General features: G+C 43.8%; 1 protein-coding gene across 6 annotated transcripts in view; it reads left to right on the forward strand.

Moving 5' to 3' along the window:
- Positions 1 to 17785, forward strand: part of TARBP1 (TAR (HIV-1) RNA binding protein 1) — a 91405-nt gene that overhangs the window by 38487 nt on the left and 35133 nt on the right. For 5 of the 6 annotated variants that reach the window (XR_008537591.2, XR_677832.5, XR_010149726.1 and 2 more), the window contains exons 13-20: positions 2893 to 2990; positions 9586 to 9747; positions 12848 to 13062; positions 13469 to 13730; positions 13823 to 14011; positions 15379 to 15569; positions 15757 to 15828; positions 17353 to 17473. Coding sequence is in view for 3 of the 6 variants with exons in the window: in XM_514281.8 (XP_514281.5) it covers positions 2893 to 2990; positions 9586 to 9747; positions 12848 to 13062; positions 13469 to 13730; positions 13823 to 14011; positions 15379 to 15569; positions 15757 to 15828; positions 17353 to 17473 (1310 nt within the window). In the remaining 3 variants the exon portion in view is untranslated. The remainder of the gene's footprint in view (positions 1 to 2892; positions 2991 to 9585; positions 9748 to 12847; positions 13063 to 13468; positions 13731 to 13822; positions 14012 to 15378; positions 15570 to 15756; positions 15829 to 17352; positions 17474 to 17785) is intronic. The other variant, XM_016941147.4, reaches the window with a different exon arrangement.

The raw sequence follows: 17785 nt of genomic DNA on the forward strand, positions 1-17785 counted from the left end.
TTGATTTTAGACGTTTCTTGTTTTCTGAAATGACAGTGCTATTAATTTTCCTCCAAGTGTTGCTTTAACTATATCCCACAAATTTTGGCATGTTGCATTTTCATCTCAAAATATTTTCTAACTTTCCTTGAAGCTTTCTCTTTGACCCATGAATTATTTAGAACATCTTTGAAGACTTTCCTAGTTACTGCTTTCTAATTTAATTACATTGTGGTCGCAGAGCATATATCATATGATTTCAGTTTTTAAAATTGTTTTAAGTTTATGTGGGATATGGCCTATCTTGGTGAATGTTTCATGTACTCTGGAAAAGAATATTATTTTACTAGTGGCTGACGTGTTCAATAAATGTCAGTTATATCCAAGAGTTTTCATGGTGTTTTTTAGTTCCATATCCTTGCTGATTTTCTATTTATTCCTTATATCTATTACTGAGAGAGGAACTTTGAAATCTCTGTTGCCCAGGCTGGAGTGCAATGGTGTGATCTTGGCTTACTGCAACCTCTGCCTCCCGGGTTCAAGCGATTCTCCTGCCTCAGTTTACCGAGTAGCTGGGATTATAGGTGCCCGCCATCATGCCTGGCTAATTTTTGTATTTTTAGTAGAAATGAGGTTTCACCATGTTGGCCATGTTAGTCTCGAACTCTTGACCTCAGGTGATTCAACCACCTTGGCCTCCCAAAGTGCTAAGATTACAGGCATGAGCCACCACACTGGGCCTTTGTTTTTCATTTCTCTCTTTCCTCTCTTTTGGGCAGTTTGAACATTATTTAGTATTCCATTTAAATTCAGCCTTTTTTTGTGTGTGTGTGGTTGCCTTAGGATTGCAGTACATATACTTTGTACAGTCTGTTTGGAATTAATATTTACCACTTGAAGTGAATATAGAAACTTCCCTTCTGATAGGGCCCTTCCCCCTTTCCCCTGTCTATGGTAGTTGTCTTATATTTACATTTGTTGAAAAGCCTACAAGACAACGTTATAATTTTTGCTTTTAACCAACAAACAAATTTTAAAGAACTCAAGAGAAAAGGGCCTGTTATATTTACTTAGATGTTTACAGGTCTCTTTTGCTCTTCCTTTGTTCCTGATATTCCAAATTTCCCTATGGCATCATGTCCTTTTTGTTCAAAAAAACTTCTTTTAGCATTTCTTTTGGAACACATTTGTTGCAGTGAGTTCTCTTAGTTTCCCTCATCTGAGAATATCTTTATTTCACCTTCATTTCTGAAGGATATTTTTTCTGGATATAAAATCCTGGCTTGATAGATCTTATCTTTCATCAGTTTAAAAATGCTGTTCCATTTGCCTCTGGTTTCTCGTGAGAACTCCATAGTAGTCAGGTTTTTCTTTGGCAATGTCATTTTTCTCTGTTTTCAAGATTGTTTTTTCATCAAGCTTGTTTTTAGCAGTTTGGTTGCCCTTTGTCTGGGCATAAATTTCTTTGGATGTATCCTTTTAGATTTCCCTGAAACTTCTTGAATCTGTAGGTTTATACCCTTTATCAGATTTGGAAAGTTTTCAGCCGTGTCTTTATTCAGATACTTCTTCAGCCCCACTGTCTTTCTCTTTTCCTTCTGGGGCTGTGATGGCATGAAAAAATAAGATCGTTGTTATTATCCCACAGATGTCTAGTTCTGCTTCTTATTTTTTCAACCAGTTTTCTCTCCGTTGTTCAGATGTCATATTTTTGTTGATCTGTTTTCAAGTTCTGACTCCTCTCGCACCTCCTTTGTTATTCATCCCATTCAGTGAATTTATTTCAGTTATTGTACTTTTCAATTATAAAATTTCTATTTGGTTTTTCTATATATCTTCTGTTTCTTTGCTGAGGATTTCTAGTTTCCATTTCCTTCAAGATTGTCATTGATTGCTTGCTAAAGCATTTTTATTAGAGCTGCTTTAATGATTTTTGTCAAACGGTTCTAACACCCAAGTCATCTTATTGGTGTTATCTCTAGATTTTTTTTTTCCATATCAGCTGGGGTTTTCCTGGTTCTTCATATGTTTAGTAATTTTGGATTATATCCTAGCTGTTTTGAATATTATAATATGAAACTCTGAATCTTGTTTAAATCCTGTGGAGAATGTTGATACTGTTGTCCAGTACACAGTCAACCTGGTTAGGTTGAGGCCTCACATTCTGACTTAGCTTCTGTGGGTGCTGCTTCTGCTGTCAGTTTTGTCTTCACCTCCTTTGCCATGCTCTTTGGACCCATGCCACATGCATTCCATCTGTTGGCCACTCTGGGAACTGGCCAGTGGGCAACTCTGTTCATTCAGTCCTGAAAGTCTGTGGTGTGCTGATTAGCATCAGATCCGTGCATGTGCAGCTTGGAGGTGAGCCCAGGAGTTCATAAACAGCTTTCCGAGGCCACTTTCCTGCATCCCTCCCTGTCTGGAATCCAGTACTCACTGTCTGCTCTCCTGGAGTTCTCCTGTTTCGTTCCCTGACCAGAAAGCTGGCGCCCATTCTGCTGCCCACCTTGTTGACTGCTTCTGCATCTGGTTACAATTGGGAGGAGGACCAGAGGGAGAAACATTAGTAAACTCACCACTGTTCAGTGTTACTTCTCTCTGAATCCACCTGCTATTTTTTCCTTGTAGAGTTTTCAAATAGCTGCGTCATGCATTCTGTCTAGGTTTTATAGCTGTGTTCAGTGGTGGAGGGAAGAGTGTCCCTGATCCATCCTACCCACAACTGGAACTCCTAAGTGACTTAAGATTAAGTATAGCTTTCCCCATGGGGTGAATGATTATTATATTATTGCAATTTATTTTTGGCAAGTGATTCACGTGCTTAGCCCAGTTGTACATTTACTAGAATATCTGGTGTGTTTTGTACCAAAGAACTGCTGTCATTTTAGTTGCATGCTTTTTGCCCCCATACAGATGAGGTGTCTACTGTTCTTCAGAACTTTTTCATGTCTACTACAGAGAGCATTTCTGAATTTATTCTCAGAAGACTTACTATGAATGAGCTAAATAGTGTAAGTATTCAGTGGAATAACTTTCTTTTTCATTTCTTTCATTCTTTTCACCAATATTGGAGTGATTACTGACACTGTATTAAATTGAAAAGAAAAATTAATTTTCTCAAGAAGCGGTCTTAGGAAGCAGCAAAAAAAACCTTAGACTTTGGGGTCTCCTAGTTCCAATTCCATCTGTATTGTTAGCTATGACCTTGGGCAAGTTACATAGATCTTCTGAGCCTCACCCCATTTATATCCAAGGATTTGGAGAGTTTCAAATGATGTAACATATTTGAAGTACTACACACATTCAATGCATTTTGGGGCCCAATCCCAAGATTCTGATGTGGCAGCTTTGAGACCGGACCCTGAGTGGGGGTGCATGTGTGTTAAAGCTCCATCAGTGATTCTTAAATGCAATTAGGTTTTAGGTGTAGAGGATGCTCTGTGACTGTAGCTGTCTTCTCTGTCTCTAGACTGTGTATAATTTGTTCTTTTGGGACATCTAAACAAGCTTTTCCCCTTAAAGAATACCTTGAAAATACCAGTTCTTATATGAATGTCTTAATTTTTTGTTTGTTTGTTTAAAATCTCTAGGGACAAATGTTGAAATGATTTGAATGCTTACATTGCCAATAAAATGAGAAAGCATTCTTACTTTAAGAACTTTTATTTAAATACCCAATTAAATATTAATACATTTGTTTGACAGCTTACACAGGTATGAAAATATAAAAATACAAGTATTCGACTGAAAGACTTGAGATTTTATTATAGAAAGGCAAGGAAGCTATTATGAAAATCTCTTTGGAGTGGGGAATATTTATCTATATCTTCCTTAATTTTTATCAAGCAATCATTAATATGAATTCTAGTACACCTACATTTTTAGGAAGGCATTTATTTATTTTTAATTTTTGTGGGTACAGAATCAGTGTATGTATTTAACCAAGAAGTCATTTAAATATCTAAGTAACTTTAAAATTTAAGTTTTGCTCCAATACCACTTTTTATCCTCAGTATTATTTTTACCTGTTTTTATGGAAAATTTCCAAACATATACAAAAGAAGTTTAATGACCCTCCCTTATGCTTGTATGATGACCCATTATATGACATGTTTTTGTTTGTTTGGATTTTGAAGCTAAAAATAAAGGGAGAGCTTGATGTTATTTTATCTTTTAGATGCAAAGATTTTAAAAAGTAATTCCATATATGATAGTTTTAAGTTGTTTTGAAAAAGCCATTCTTTAATAAATTAATTAGAATTCTCACTTAAGTAACGTTTGTTTAGTAGCTTAGAGTTTAATAAAATCCTCTTCCCACACTTTCCCCTGTCAGCAGTGTGCTGGTCAGTGTTTAATGACTGACTCTCTAGGGAAAAAAGAGCCTGCCTCTGTAGTATTTACCAATTCCCACGGCCAATTTCAACCTACCAATGTGAGGCCACTGAGTTGGAAAGAGATATGATCTTCGGTTTTTGCGATGCTAGCTGGGTCTGCTGCTACGCCGCTGCCTCTCTTAGTTCACAGAGGAAATAGTGGCTGTCAGGCTGGAATGCTCTCAATTTCCAGTTGCCAGATGTATGGACTTACGCTATATGCTCAGCCACACCTGAATTCATCCTCCCTGTCTTCCCTTTGTTACAAAAGAGTAAGGAAATTGGGATTTCATCCATCTCTATTTTCTTAAGCATTTTACACTATTGATTGTCTTCTTTCTTGTGTTTTCAACTACTACTTTTCTCCTGAATTCTTTTCATGAGCATTTTAACAGGTTTAAGCATCCTTTTATTTATTTATTTAATAAATAAATAAGCAGCTTTGTCACCCAGGCTGTGGTGCAGTGGCATGATGTCGGCCCACTGCAACCTCCACCTCCCGGGTTCAAGCAATCTCCTGCCTCAGCCTCCCGAGTAGCTGGTATTACAGGCGTGCGCCACCGCACCTGTAATATTTTTGTATTTTTGTATTTTTAGTAGATTTTTGTATTTTTGTATTTCTAGTAGAGACGGAGTTTCACTATGTTGGTCAGGCTGGTTTTGAACCCCTGACCTCAGGTGATCTGCCTGCCTTGACCTCCCAAAGTGCTGGGATTACAGGCGTGAGCCACTGCACCCAGCCAAGGGTCCCTCATTTTGAAAGAACCCTCTCTCAATTTCATGTTCCCTTCTAGCGCCCTATGTCCTTCTCTTTAAGCAGACTCAATTTAATTCTAATTTGACTTTTATCTTTGTTACAACACAGAAATGACTCTCACTAAAGATGTCAGCGACTCTTTTTCATAAACTTAATGGATACTTTCCAAACTGTATTTTTCTTTATTCTTTAGTTCCAGCGAACACTGGTGACCACCTCCCCCTTGAAACACTGCTTAACTTCTATGATGTCATTCTCTCATGCTTCTCCTGCCCCAGCCCCTGCATCTTTCTGGCCATTATTTCCATTTCTTCTTTGAATGTCCATTCTCTGCTCCCTAACCTTTGAAGCCAGAGCTCTTTAAAGCTTGTCCCTGACCCCTTCTTTTCTCATTCTCTCCCCTGTCACTTGATGATCTCATCTACATCCCCAGCTTCAGTTCTGCCAGGGACCCTCAAATCTCTGTCTCTACCTCAGACCACCCTTCTGAGCTTAACGCCCATAGTTGCTTGCTCTATGATGGTGTCAGTCGAATTTCTCACACTGTTCAAAACTGACTCCCTCATTATAATTCCTACAGGAGGTTCTCCAGGTTACTGTCGCAGTGAATGTCCCACCATCCTGCCAGTTTCTTAAGCCAAAAACTTAGGAATCCTTCCTGGCACCTTCATCCCTCACTCTTGCCCTTTTGTTCAGTCTTGTAATCGTTACCTTCTGTCTGCACTGTATCCCAGCACCTGGCAAAGTGCTTGGTGTCCAGTGGTTGCTCAGTAAAAACTGATTAAATTACTTCCTGTGTGCTTTCTATGTGCCATAGGAGGCCTCTTCTGGTATAGTAGTGATATATTAATATAGTAATAATTTCTCCCATTGATTCCTTCAGAAATCCTGTGATGGATAAATATTACTATCTCTATATTATGGACAAGGACAAGGTTAGGCAGTGACTGTGCATTCAGCACAATTATGGCACATTTCACAATTGAGTCATCCATCTCCCCACCTGGATTATGAGATCTTAACACAATAAGGCTTAGTAGTAAAGAGTTAAATAACTTGTCCTATGTCACAGGGCTGGCGCATGGTAGAGCTGAACCCATTTTTTTCTGGGTTTATGAGTCAAAAAATTTGCATTTAAGTTGTTTAACCTCTCTGAAACCTAGTTGTCTTATGAAAGTGGGACAGTGATCTTTTTTGTGAGAAGTGATTTTTGTAAACAGTGGAAGTAGTCATTGCTATTACCATTATCATTATTATTTATGATGTACTAGCCCTAGGGACAAAAGAATTGGTAGATGGTAATTTCTGCCATCTAAGGTCTCCCTCATAGGTAGGGAGACAGATGACTCAACTGTGAAATGCACCATAATTGTGCTGAATGCACAGGCTCTGTGTAAGCACAGAGAAGGAAGTCCTTAGCTCTGCGTGGGAGGTTATGGAAGGCTGCTTGGAGAAAAGAACTTATTTTCTCATCAGTGTCTTGTTGTGGTCCTTTAAGTAAACTTCTCCTGCCTGAAGGCTTGTGGTTTTGTGAAAATCATGGACCTTGCTTGTACCCTTAAGTGTTTTTTTTTTGTTTTGTTTTTTGTTTTTTCTTTTTTATTGATCATTCTTGGGTGTTTCTCGCAGAGGGGGATTTGGCAGGGTCACAGGACAATAGTGGAGGGAAGGTCAGCAGATAAACAAGTGAACAAAGTTCTCTGGTTTTCCTAGGCAGAGGACCCTGCGGCCTTCCGCAGTGTTTGTGTCCCTGGGTACTTGAGATTAAGGAGTGGTGATGACTCTTAACGAACATGCTGCCTTCAAGCATCTGTTTAACAAAGCACATCTTGCACCACCCTTAATCCATTCAACCCTGAGTGGATACAGCACATGTTTCAGAGAGCACAGGGTTGGGGGTAAGGTCACAGATCAACAGGATCCCAAGGCAGAAGAATTTTTCTTAGTACAGAACAAAATGAAAGGTCTCCCATGTCTACCTCTTTCTACACAGACACAGCAACCATCCGATTTCTCAATCTTTTCCCCACCTTTCCCCCCTTTCTATTCCACAAAACCGCCATTGTCTTCATGGCCCGTTCTCAATGAGCTGTTGAGTACACCTCCCAGATGGGGTGGTGGCCGGGCAGAGGAGCTCCTCACTTCCCAGTAGGGGCGGCCGGGCAGAAGCGCCCCTCACCTCCCGGACGGGGCGGCTGGCCGGGCGGGGGGCTGACCCCCCCCACCTCCCTCCCGGACGGGGCGGCTGGCCGGGCGGGGGGCTGACCCCCCACCTCCCTCCCGGACAGGGCGGCTGGCTGGGCAGAGGGGCTCCTCACTTCCCAGTAGGGGCGGCCGGGCAGAGGCGCCCCTCACTTCCCCGACGGGGCGGCTGGCCCGGCGGGGGGCTGACCCCCCCACCTCCCTCCCGGAGGGGGCGGCTGGCTGGGCAGAGGGGCTCCTCACTTCCTGGTAGGGGCGGCCGGGCAGAGGCACCCCTCACCTCCCGGACAGGGCGGCTGGCCGGGTGGGGGGCTGATCCCCCCACCTCCCTCCCAGACGGGGCGGCTGGCCGGGCGGGGGGCTGACCCCCCACCTCCCTCCCGGACGGGGCGGCTGGCCGGGCGGGGGGCTGACCCCCCCACCTCCCTCCCGGACGGGGCGGCTGGCCGGGCGGGGGGCTGACCCCCCCACCTCCCTCCCGGACGGGGCGGCTGGCCGGGCGGGGGGCTGACCCCCCCACCTCCCTCCCGGACGGGGCGGCTGGCCGGGCGGGGGGCTGACCCCCCACCTCCCTCCCGGACGGGGCGGCTGGCCGGGCGGGGGGCTGACCCCCCCACCTCCCTCCCGGACGGGGCGGCTGGCCGGGCGGGGGGCTGACCCCCCCACCTCCCTCCCGGACGGGGCGGCTGGCCGGGCAGAGGGGCTCCTCACTTCCCAGAAGGGGCGGCCGGGCAGAGGCGCCCCTCACCTCCCGGATGGGGCGGCTGGCCAGGCGGGGGGCTAACCCCCCCACCTCCCTCCCGGACGGGGCGGCTGGCCGGGCCGGGGGCTGACCCCCCCACCTCCCTCCCAGACAGAGCGGCTGGCCGGGCAGAGGGGCTCCTCACTTCCCAGTAGGGGCGGCCGGGCAGAGGCGCCCCCCCCACCTCCTGGACAGGGCGGCTGGCCGGGCAGGGGGCTGATCCCCCCACCTCCCTCCCGGACGGGGCGGCTGGCCAGGCGGGGGGCTGATCCCCCCACCTCCCTCCCGGACGGGGCGGCTGGCCGGGCGGGGGGCTGACCCCCCCACCTCCCTCCCGGATGGGGCGGCTGGCCGGGAGGGGGGCTGACCCCCCCCACCTCCCTCCCGGACGGGGCGGCTGGCCGGGCAGAGGGGCTCCTCACTTCCCAGTAGGGGTGGCCGGGCAGAGGCACCCCTCGCCTCCCGGACGGGGCGGCTGGCCAGGCGGGGGGCTGACCCCCCCACCTCCCTCCCGGACAAGGCGGCTGGCCGGGCAGAGGGGCTCCTCACTTCCCGGTAGGGGCGGCCGGGCAGAGGTGCCCCTCACCTCCCGGACGGGGCGGCTGGCCGGGCGGGGGGCTGACCCCCCCACCTCCCTCCCAGACGAGGAGGGAGGACGCTCCTCACTTCTCAGACGGGGTGGCTGCCGGCCGGAGGGGCTCCTCACTTCTCAGACGGGGCGGTTGCCAGGCAGAGGGTCTCCTCACTTCTCAGACAGGGCGGCCGGGCAGAGACACTCCTCACATCCCGGACGGGGCGGCAGGGCAGAGGTGCTCCCCACATCTCAGACGATGGGCGGCCGGGCAGAGACGCTCCTCACTTCCCAGATGTGATGGCGGCCGGGAAGAGGCGCTCCTCACTTCCTAGATGGGATGGCGGCCGGGCAGAGACGCTCCTCACTTTCCAGACTGGGCAGCCAGGCAGAGGGGCTCCTCACATCCCAGACGATGGGCAGTCAGGCGGAGACGCTCCTCACTTCCCAGACGGGGTGGCTGCCAGGCAGAGGCTGCTATCTCGGCACTTAGGGAGGCCAAGGCAGGCGGCTGGGAGGTGGTTGTAGCGAGCCGAGATCACGCCACTGCACTCCAGCCTGGGCGCCATTGAGCACTGAGTTAACGAGACTCCGTCTGCAATCCCGGCACCTCGGGAGGCCGAGGCTGGCGGATCACTCGCGGTTAGGAGCTGGAGACCAGCCCAGCCGACACATCGAAACCCCGTCTCCACCAAAAAAATACGAAAACCAGTCAGGCGTGGCGGCGCACGCCTGCAATCGCAGGCACTCGGCAGGCTGAGGCAGGAGAATCGGGCAGGGAGGTTGCAGTGAGCTGAGATGGCAGCAGTACCGTCCAGCTTCGACTCGGCATCAGAGGGAGACCGTGGAAAGAGGGGAGAGGGGAGAGGGGAGGGGAGAGGGGAGAGGGGAGAGGGGAGAGGGAGCTCTATCTACCACACAGTCCTTCTCTCACCCTTAAGTGTTTTAATCCTTGTCTTAGGTTTCAGATCTGGATCGTTGCCATTTATACCTGATGGTGTTAACTGAGCTTATAAATCTGCATTTGAAGGTTGGGTGGAAAAGGGGTAACCCTATTTGGAGAGTTATTTCTCTTTTGAAAAATGCATCCATTCAGCATCTTCAAGAGATGGACAGTGGACAGGTAAGCCTCTTTGATTCAAGGTTTGTAGTTATCTTGAATAAGGCATACAGGGAATACATATTCAGTTCTTATACACTATTTTGATACCATACAAAGCGTTAACTAAAATTCAGTTTTAAAGTAGTACCCTCTAGTGATAAGATGTAGTTAAGATTGATACTTTTTGTTTTTTGGAGATGGAGTCTGGCTCTGTCACCCAGGCTGGGGTGCAGTGGTACCATCTTGGCTCACTGAAACCTCCACCTCCTGGGTTCAAGTGATTCTCCTGCCTCAGCCTCCTGAGTAACTGGGATTACAGGTGTGTGCCACCATGGCTGGCTAATTTTTCTATTTTTTAGTGGAGACGGGTTTTACCATGTTAACCAGGCTAGTCTCGAACTCCTGACCTCGTGATCCGCCCGCCTTGGCCTCCCAAAGTGCTGGGATTACAGGTGATACTCTTAATATAATATTAAACATATACGAGGCATCGATCTTAAAATCATTTAGATATAGACATTTCACCTGTACTAGGTCTTTTGCCCAAACCTGTCCAGTAAAGGACATTTTATAGTCTGACATCATTGCCCTCCATGCTTGGCTTCCTACCTCATTTTTCAGCCTAGCTGTCCACTGTCTTTCCCCCTCCTTCCCACAGTGCCGTGACGTTGCAGCCACTCTAGGCTACTTAGAGTTTTACAAATCACAAGCATGTGTCCTATCTTCCTCATGGAGGCTGTCATTCAGTCTGGTCCCTCCGTGGAAAATGAGTGCCCTCTCCTCCAGCATATACTTGGCAGCATCTGGTCTCCCCTTTTATGGACCAACTGGAATCTCTTTTCTCTTAGAGGTCTTCTTCGATTAGTATCTCACTCTCTTTCATCTTCCTGTTGCTCTTTATGCCTCATTCATAGTGTGTATTTCCCATCTTTCTTGTTTTTGGAGTAATGTATGCATATATATCTTTTCCTATATATATATATTTTCGAACAGAGTCTCGCTCTGTCATCCAGACCGAGTGCAGTGGCGTGATCTTGGCTCACTGCAGTCTCAGCCTCCTGGGTTCAAGCAATTCTATCTCAACCTCCCGAGTAGCTGGGACTATAGGCGTGTGCCACCATGCCCAGCTAATTTTTGTATTTTTAGTAGAGATGGGGTTTTGCCATGTTGGCCCAGGGTGGTCTCGAACTCCTGACTTCAAGCAATTTGCCTGCCTCAGCCTCCTGAAGTTCTGGGATTGTAGGTGTCAGCCACCGCGCCTGGCCTCAAGGCTTTTTTTTTTTTTTTGGAGACGGAGTTTCGCTCTCTTGCCAAGTCTGGAATGCAGTCGTGCAGTTGGCTCACTGCAACCTCGCCCCCCCAGGTTCAAGCGATTCTTCTGCCTCAGCCTCCCGAGTAGCTGGGATTGTAGGTGCCCGCCACCATGCCCGGCTAATTTTTGTGTTTTTAGTAGAGATGGAGTTTCACCATATTGGCCAGGCTGGTTTCGAACTCCTGACCTAGGTGATCCACCCACCTCGGCCTCCCAAAGTGCTGGGATTACAGGCGTGAGCCACCACGTCTGGCCAAGGCATTTCTTAAACATGGTACACTAAGGCTTAGTAATGAAGAGCACAGGCTTTGGAGTTAGAGTTGCTGGGTTTGAATTCTGGCTTTATTTTTGCTGTGTGACCTACATTATTTAACCCCTCTGTGTCTCATTTACTGCACCTGCAAAATGGGGATTATAGAGTTGATGTGGGAATTAAAGAAAGCTCATTCATGTTAAGTCTTTAGAACTGTACCTGGCAGATAGACGGTCCTCAATAAAAGTTAGCCATTTTCACTTAACATGTGGTAAGTGTTTAATAAGTTGAACTCAATCAGTCTAACTAGTCCAGGCTACTAAGAAAAACAAAGAAGATACTCGATTGCTTTAATAATTTAATTCTAGGAGGAAATGATAAAGACGATGATTAATATTTCAGCATCCTGTCTAGTACCTATTAGTCTGTTAGTGTTATGAAAGAACATTGTGAGTTCTAAATATACAACCAAACCATGAACCATGCCACAGTAACTCTTATTCTTAAAAATCAGCTTCCTTTAGTAATTCACTGAATTACATTAAGGTTAGCAGGGAGGATAGTTGGCTCAAAGGTAACACTAAATTCTATTTCATATGTTGGCAGTGTTGATATGTAAAATTTTTCTGTAGAGATGGTTGATTTATTTTTGGAGAGTGAGAGAGGGGTATGGAATAAGTAGAAATTTCCTTTCTGATACAGACATTACTGGTTGGCAGTATTTGAGGGAACTGCTGTAATCTCTCAGTGCTGTTGTTTTCTGTGTCTGACTTCTTGCCTGCACTCCTAGCTTGGTGAGAGATTGTCGATTTTCTCTTTAAGTATAGACCAGGTTGTCTTGGCTACCCTCCTTTCCTATGTGTAGAGTTCCAAGTGTTTTACATGCAGTAACCCATTTGCTTAATCTTCACAATAACCCCGTGAAGTAGATTCTGTTACTGTCCCCATTTTACAGATGAGAAAACTAAGGTGTAGTATGTCTACACTCATACTGGTAGTAGCATAGAGCTAGGATTCAGACCTGGACTTTGTGGTTCCTGAGTCCAGCTCTTAACTGCTGGACTACGTGACTTCTCCAAAAGTAGCGTGCAGCTGATAGAAGGAATTATTTGTAACCTGGAGCCTTTTATTTTTTTTTTTAACATGTTTCAGCAGACAGTTAAAATAAGGCTCACCCATAGGAATGCTGCATGCAGATGTGTATGCGAGTAGGAGAAAGGTCAAGAAGGACTTACACACAGCTTTGGGTTCTGTACGTAGCGAATCTGTCATGTACTAGTTCCAGGTACCTGTTTACCAGATGAAAAGATCCCATTGTTGTCTTAATCTAAATTGCTGAGTTCTTATTGCTACTTTAAAATTGTTCACTGCCAATCTGTAGAGAAGTAGAGGAAGTGAATGATGTGTATTGGATTTCCTTTTATTTCTCCTGATATTCAGGAGCAGGCAGGAAGAGGGAAAAGGAGAGCTTGAGCTTTCCGTAGACTGGCAACTGAGGTCATTACTGATTAAGACTTGCGCATATTAAATAAAACATTGTCACATTTCCTTTTCAGGAGCCAACAGTTGGAAGTCAGATTCAGAGAGTAGTGAGCATGGCTGCCTTGGCCATGGTGTGTGAGGCCATAGACCAGAAGCCTGAGCTGCAGCTGGACTCTCTCCATGCTGGGCCCCTGGAAAGCTTCCTTTCCTCTCTTCAGCTCAATCAGATGCTGCAGAAGCCCCACGCAGAGGAGCAGAGCAGTTATGCTCACCCCTCGGAGTGCAGCAGGTACAGGGAAGGTTAAGGCTTAAAAATCCATTTCTGTTGTTGTCATCGTGAGTTCATGATTGCCCAACATGGCTTATAAAGTTATAGAATTTTGGGGCTGAAGCTCCATTCAGGATGAAAGTGTGGTATAACATTATTCATCTCTGTTACTGGAGACTTGCTGACTTTTCTGCATCTAGTTTTCACTGAATCATTTAAGATGAGCAAAAGTACCTACTTTCAGAGAAGTTAGAAAGTTAAGGTTTATGTGGTTTCCTTAGTTTTTCGTAGATAGGCTGTTTGATAATGACCATTTATATCTGTACACTGCCCCCCGCCCACCTTTAGAAAGGATAGTGTGCTACGTGCAAAAGACGTGGAGGCAAATTGGGGAAGTATGGCCTAGTAACTTTATTTTTTATTTCAGTGTTTTGGAAGAATCGTCATCTTCCCAAGGATGGGGAAAAATAGTTGCACAATATATTCATGATCAATGGGTGTGCCTCTCTTTCCTGTTGAAAAAATATCACACCCTTATACCAACCACAGGGAGTGAAATTCTGGAACCGTTTCTACCTGCCGTTCAGATGCCAATAAGGACTTTGCAGTCTGCACTAGAAGCCCTCACAGTTCTTTCTTCTGATCAAGTTTTACCAGTGTTCCATTGCTTGAAAGTGTTGGTTCCCAAGGTAAGATAGAGTGAAACATGAATTGAGCAGTAACTATAGGAGTGGCGATCAAGTTTTTGAAATAAGTATGTATTTTTTTTTTTTCCTACCAGCTTCTGACTTCCTCTGAATCACTCTGCATAGAGTCTTTTGACATGGCTTGGAAAATTATATCTTCTTTAAGCAACACTCAGCTGATATTCTGGCCTAATTTAAAAGCTTTTGTTCAGTTTGTTTTTGATAACAAAGTTCTTACCATTGCTGCCAAAATCAAGGGCCAGGCATATTTCAAAATAAAAGAGGTAACTAACTTTCTTTTCTTTTTGCTTTTCTTTTCATGTATGTGAGCTTCAGCACATGAGGAACATGAGAGTTGTATTCACAATTAGATTTTTGGCTCTTTACTTCAGTCAAAAATATTTTTGAACCTTCTTAAATATCAAGAGTAAGAATGAGAAAATCTGACAGATGTAGAAGAGAAGGTACAAAACGGTAGCCTGGAGCCACATCTGCCTCAGAAACGGTTTGTTTGGTTCATACAGTGTTTAAAATTTTGATTACCTGGCAACTTTTAATTGTTGGGAAATCTGGCCAGGCGGGGTGGCTCATGCCTGTGATCCCACCACTTTGAGAGGCCGAGGCGGGCGGATCACCTGAGGTCAGGAGCTCGAGACAAGCCTGGCCAACGTGGCAAAACCCCGTCTTTACTAAAAATACAAAAATTAGCCAGGTGTGGTGGCGCACGCCTGTAATCCCAGCTACTCAGGAGGCTGAGGCAGGAGAATTGCTTGAACCCAGGAGGCGGTGGTTGCAGTGAGCTGACATCACGCCACTGCACTCCAGCCTGGGCAACAGAGCAAGACTCCATCTCAAAAAAAAAAAAAGTTGGGAAATCTGTATGAAAAACTGGATTTCTTGGAAATGAGGTAATCTAGCAACACTGGTCATTCTTCCGTGACAATGTAATTGATTGCTGGGTTGAGTAGGAGTTGGCATGCTCTTTCCACAATCAGTCTCATTTCACCCGGATACTTGAAGGCAAATGTCAGGCGCCATTTGTCATTGCACTTTGGCTGAGGTTTTTTTTGTGTGTGTGTAGAGAAATATTTTTCTGACTGTAACCCTTATCAAAAGGTCTTGCTGGTTTCTGGAGGTATTTTCATTTGCAGCCACTGAGATAGGAACATACCAAGGTGGAGTTCCAGTGTACCTCCTGATCCCCAGGGGAACAGGGAGAGTCAGATTCCGTTATTTCTCTGCAGCCCTGTGCTGCCTTTCTTGGTCCTTTTCTGCCCCACAGTACATAGTTAGAGACGCTGGTCTTTGCTGCCTCAGCCAAAGGAAGGCCACTGGCAAAATGCAAACAAAGGAAGCTGAATGTGTGTGGGGTGAGGTGTTTTTCCTCTTTGATTCTACTGCTTTGGCAGTTGTTTCTCTTGAAGAGTCCTGGATGAATATCACTATCAGTAAAATTTTATTTATTTTTATTATCAAGAGATGAAATAGCATTCTCTGATTATTGATCATCTTGCAAAGTTATTCTAACAGTAATGAATTTAACAGTTTTTAGACTGTTCATGATTATGTTGAAACTCAGTAACAGTTTTTAGCAGCACTGATTTTTTAAAAACTAAATCAAGGATAAAATGACCGTTGTATTTTATTCCAGATTATGTACAAGATAATTGAAATGTCTGCTATAAAGACTGGAGTCTTCAATACACTGATAAGTTACTGCTGTCAGTCTTGGGTAGTGTCTGCTTCAAATGTGTCCCAAGGATCTTTATCAAGTGCTAAAAATTATAGCGAACTTATCCTTGAGGCTTGTATATTTGGAACTGTGTTTAGGCGTGATCAAAGGTAAAAGATGCTATTATTTCAACTGGTCATAACTTGTATTAAGTGCCTACTTGGGTATAGAATTATGTCTTTGTTTTGAGGCTTTCAATTAAAAGAATATAAATTATTAGTTAACTTTAACCTTGGGGATTTAATTTTTTTTCTATTTAAAACCTGTTGTTCTTTGTCAAATGTTTTTTATGGAAAGACTTGTTCAGGATGTACAGACCTTCATAGAAAACCTTGGACATGACTGTGCGGCAAATATTGTTATGGAAAAGTAAGTATGGTAGATTTTCTCTGTCTTCACATAAATGAGATATTAAAAATTTAACATCATATGACAAACATTCTGTACTTGCTAAATTTAATAAGTGACATCTAAAATATTAATAAGATGGGATGAGCCTTTAAAAGTATGTTAGAAATTATAGTCCCTTGCTAATATATTGTCTTTACATCTTTCAGTATTCACTAGAATTTGATAAAATTTTAAAAGTTTTTAGTGCAGACTCCAGCGTAAACAAAGAAATGACTATGGAGAGCTGAAAGCCCCTGTCTTTCTTTTGCGGGGATGGGATGATTATCAGCCCAGACACTTTATTCTCCAGTCCTTTTTTTTGGCAGTAAAGTTTAATATGAAATTAAAATTCACCATTTAACAAGTTGGTATGTTACACACAAAAATAGAATTACTCTTGGAACAGACTCTAAAGTTTTTGGTTTTTTAAAAACTCTTTATTGAAGTATGATTGACATGTAAAAAGCTGTACATAGTTAATGTGTACAACTTGATGAGTGTGGGGATAGGCCCTAAAGTTTTGATTTCTGGGATAAAACTATTTATCTAACCACTGAATTAATTTTTTTGGAGCTTGTCAAATAGCTTTTTTTCAAGTTTTATTTTTTCACATGGCTTTCAAAAATGTGTATGTGTGTTTATAGAGATGATTAAAATAGCATTGTATCATTCACTCTAATTTTAGAGTTTAGGACATCAAATGATTATAATATTTAGTTATCATAAAGTATTTATTATTCTGAAAGTCCTAACCATGTTGTAAATCATCTGTCACTTCTCATGAAAGATATACATTTTTTTCATTGTTTTTAGTTATTTTTTCTTGGCTGGCTTAGTGTGGCAATAAAAGTCAATTTTTCTAGTTGGTGGTTGCCAAATAATTTGATTTTGATTTCTACTAGGCAGTTACTTTGTTGTTAAATTAAAATATTTATTCACATTATAACAATTATAATGGAATGTGAACAATTATAATGGAATGTGACGATTTCACTTAATTTATCTTTCCACATTTGGCTACTGAAAATGCCGGGTGTTGAGAGCACACAGTGCTTCCTGAGTTTGCCCCTCAGTTGGAGAATGTGCACCGATAGTGCGTGGTAGAGACAGGCCATTGACGTGTTTGATGTGTATCATGCCCCTGAGTGAATGGAGGTATCTGTGGTCCTCTTTCAGGGATAGGCTCATGAGCTGTGTGATCTGTTTTGTCCACAGATAAGGTATTATTGAACTAGGTTCAGCAGCGTGTGCATTGATTCTCCAGAAATCTGAATGAATTTGTGCTCATTCATACTTTCTGTATAGACCCTCCTTGTAATATATTCATTTGTTATCTTCTGTTATCTATTCTAAATTAAAAAGTATTGTCATTAAGTATGGACCTACTTAATTTTAGAAAACTTTGAGAGGTTTTGATCATGTAATGATATTTGAAACTAATATTTGATGTTATTTTTCTGTTTTCAAAATGTATTAACATAATTTATCATTTAATTTTTTTAGTACTAAGAGAGAAGACCATTATGTGAGAATTTGTGCTGTCAAATTCCTGTGTTTATTAGATGGCTCCAATATGTCCCACAAGTTGTTTATGGAGGATCTTGCAATCAAGCTATTAGATAAAGTAAGTGTATTTTACTTTAAATTATCTTTGTTTTCAACAGTCAGAGGTCAACATTTGCTCTTTATGTTGCTAGAATATGTACTTCTAAATATCTTTTGTCAGGAGAAAACACAAAATTTATGTTCTGTATTTTTAATTCAGTCTTGATTAGGGCTGGTCACACTGTGGCTCACGCCTGTAATCCTAGCACTTTGGGAGGCTGAGGCAGCAGAATTGCTTGAGGCCAGGAGTTTGTGACCAGCTGGGGCAACATAGTGAGACCTTGTCTCTACAAAAAGAAAAAAAAGAAAAAAAATCTTGGTTAGTAATTGT

This window comes from Pan troglodytes, chromosome 1, assembly GCF_028858775.2.
Source record: "Pan troglodytes isolate AG18354 chromosome 1, NHGRI_mPanTro3-v2.0_pri, whole genome shotgun sequence".
Lineage (NCBI taxonomy): Eukaryota > Metazoa > Chordata > Mammalia > Primates > Hominidae > Pan > Pan troglodytes.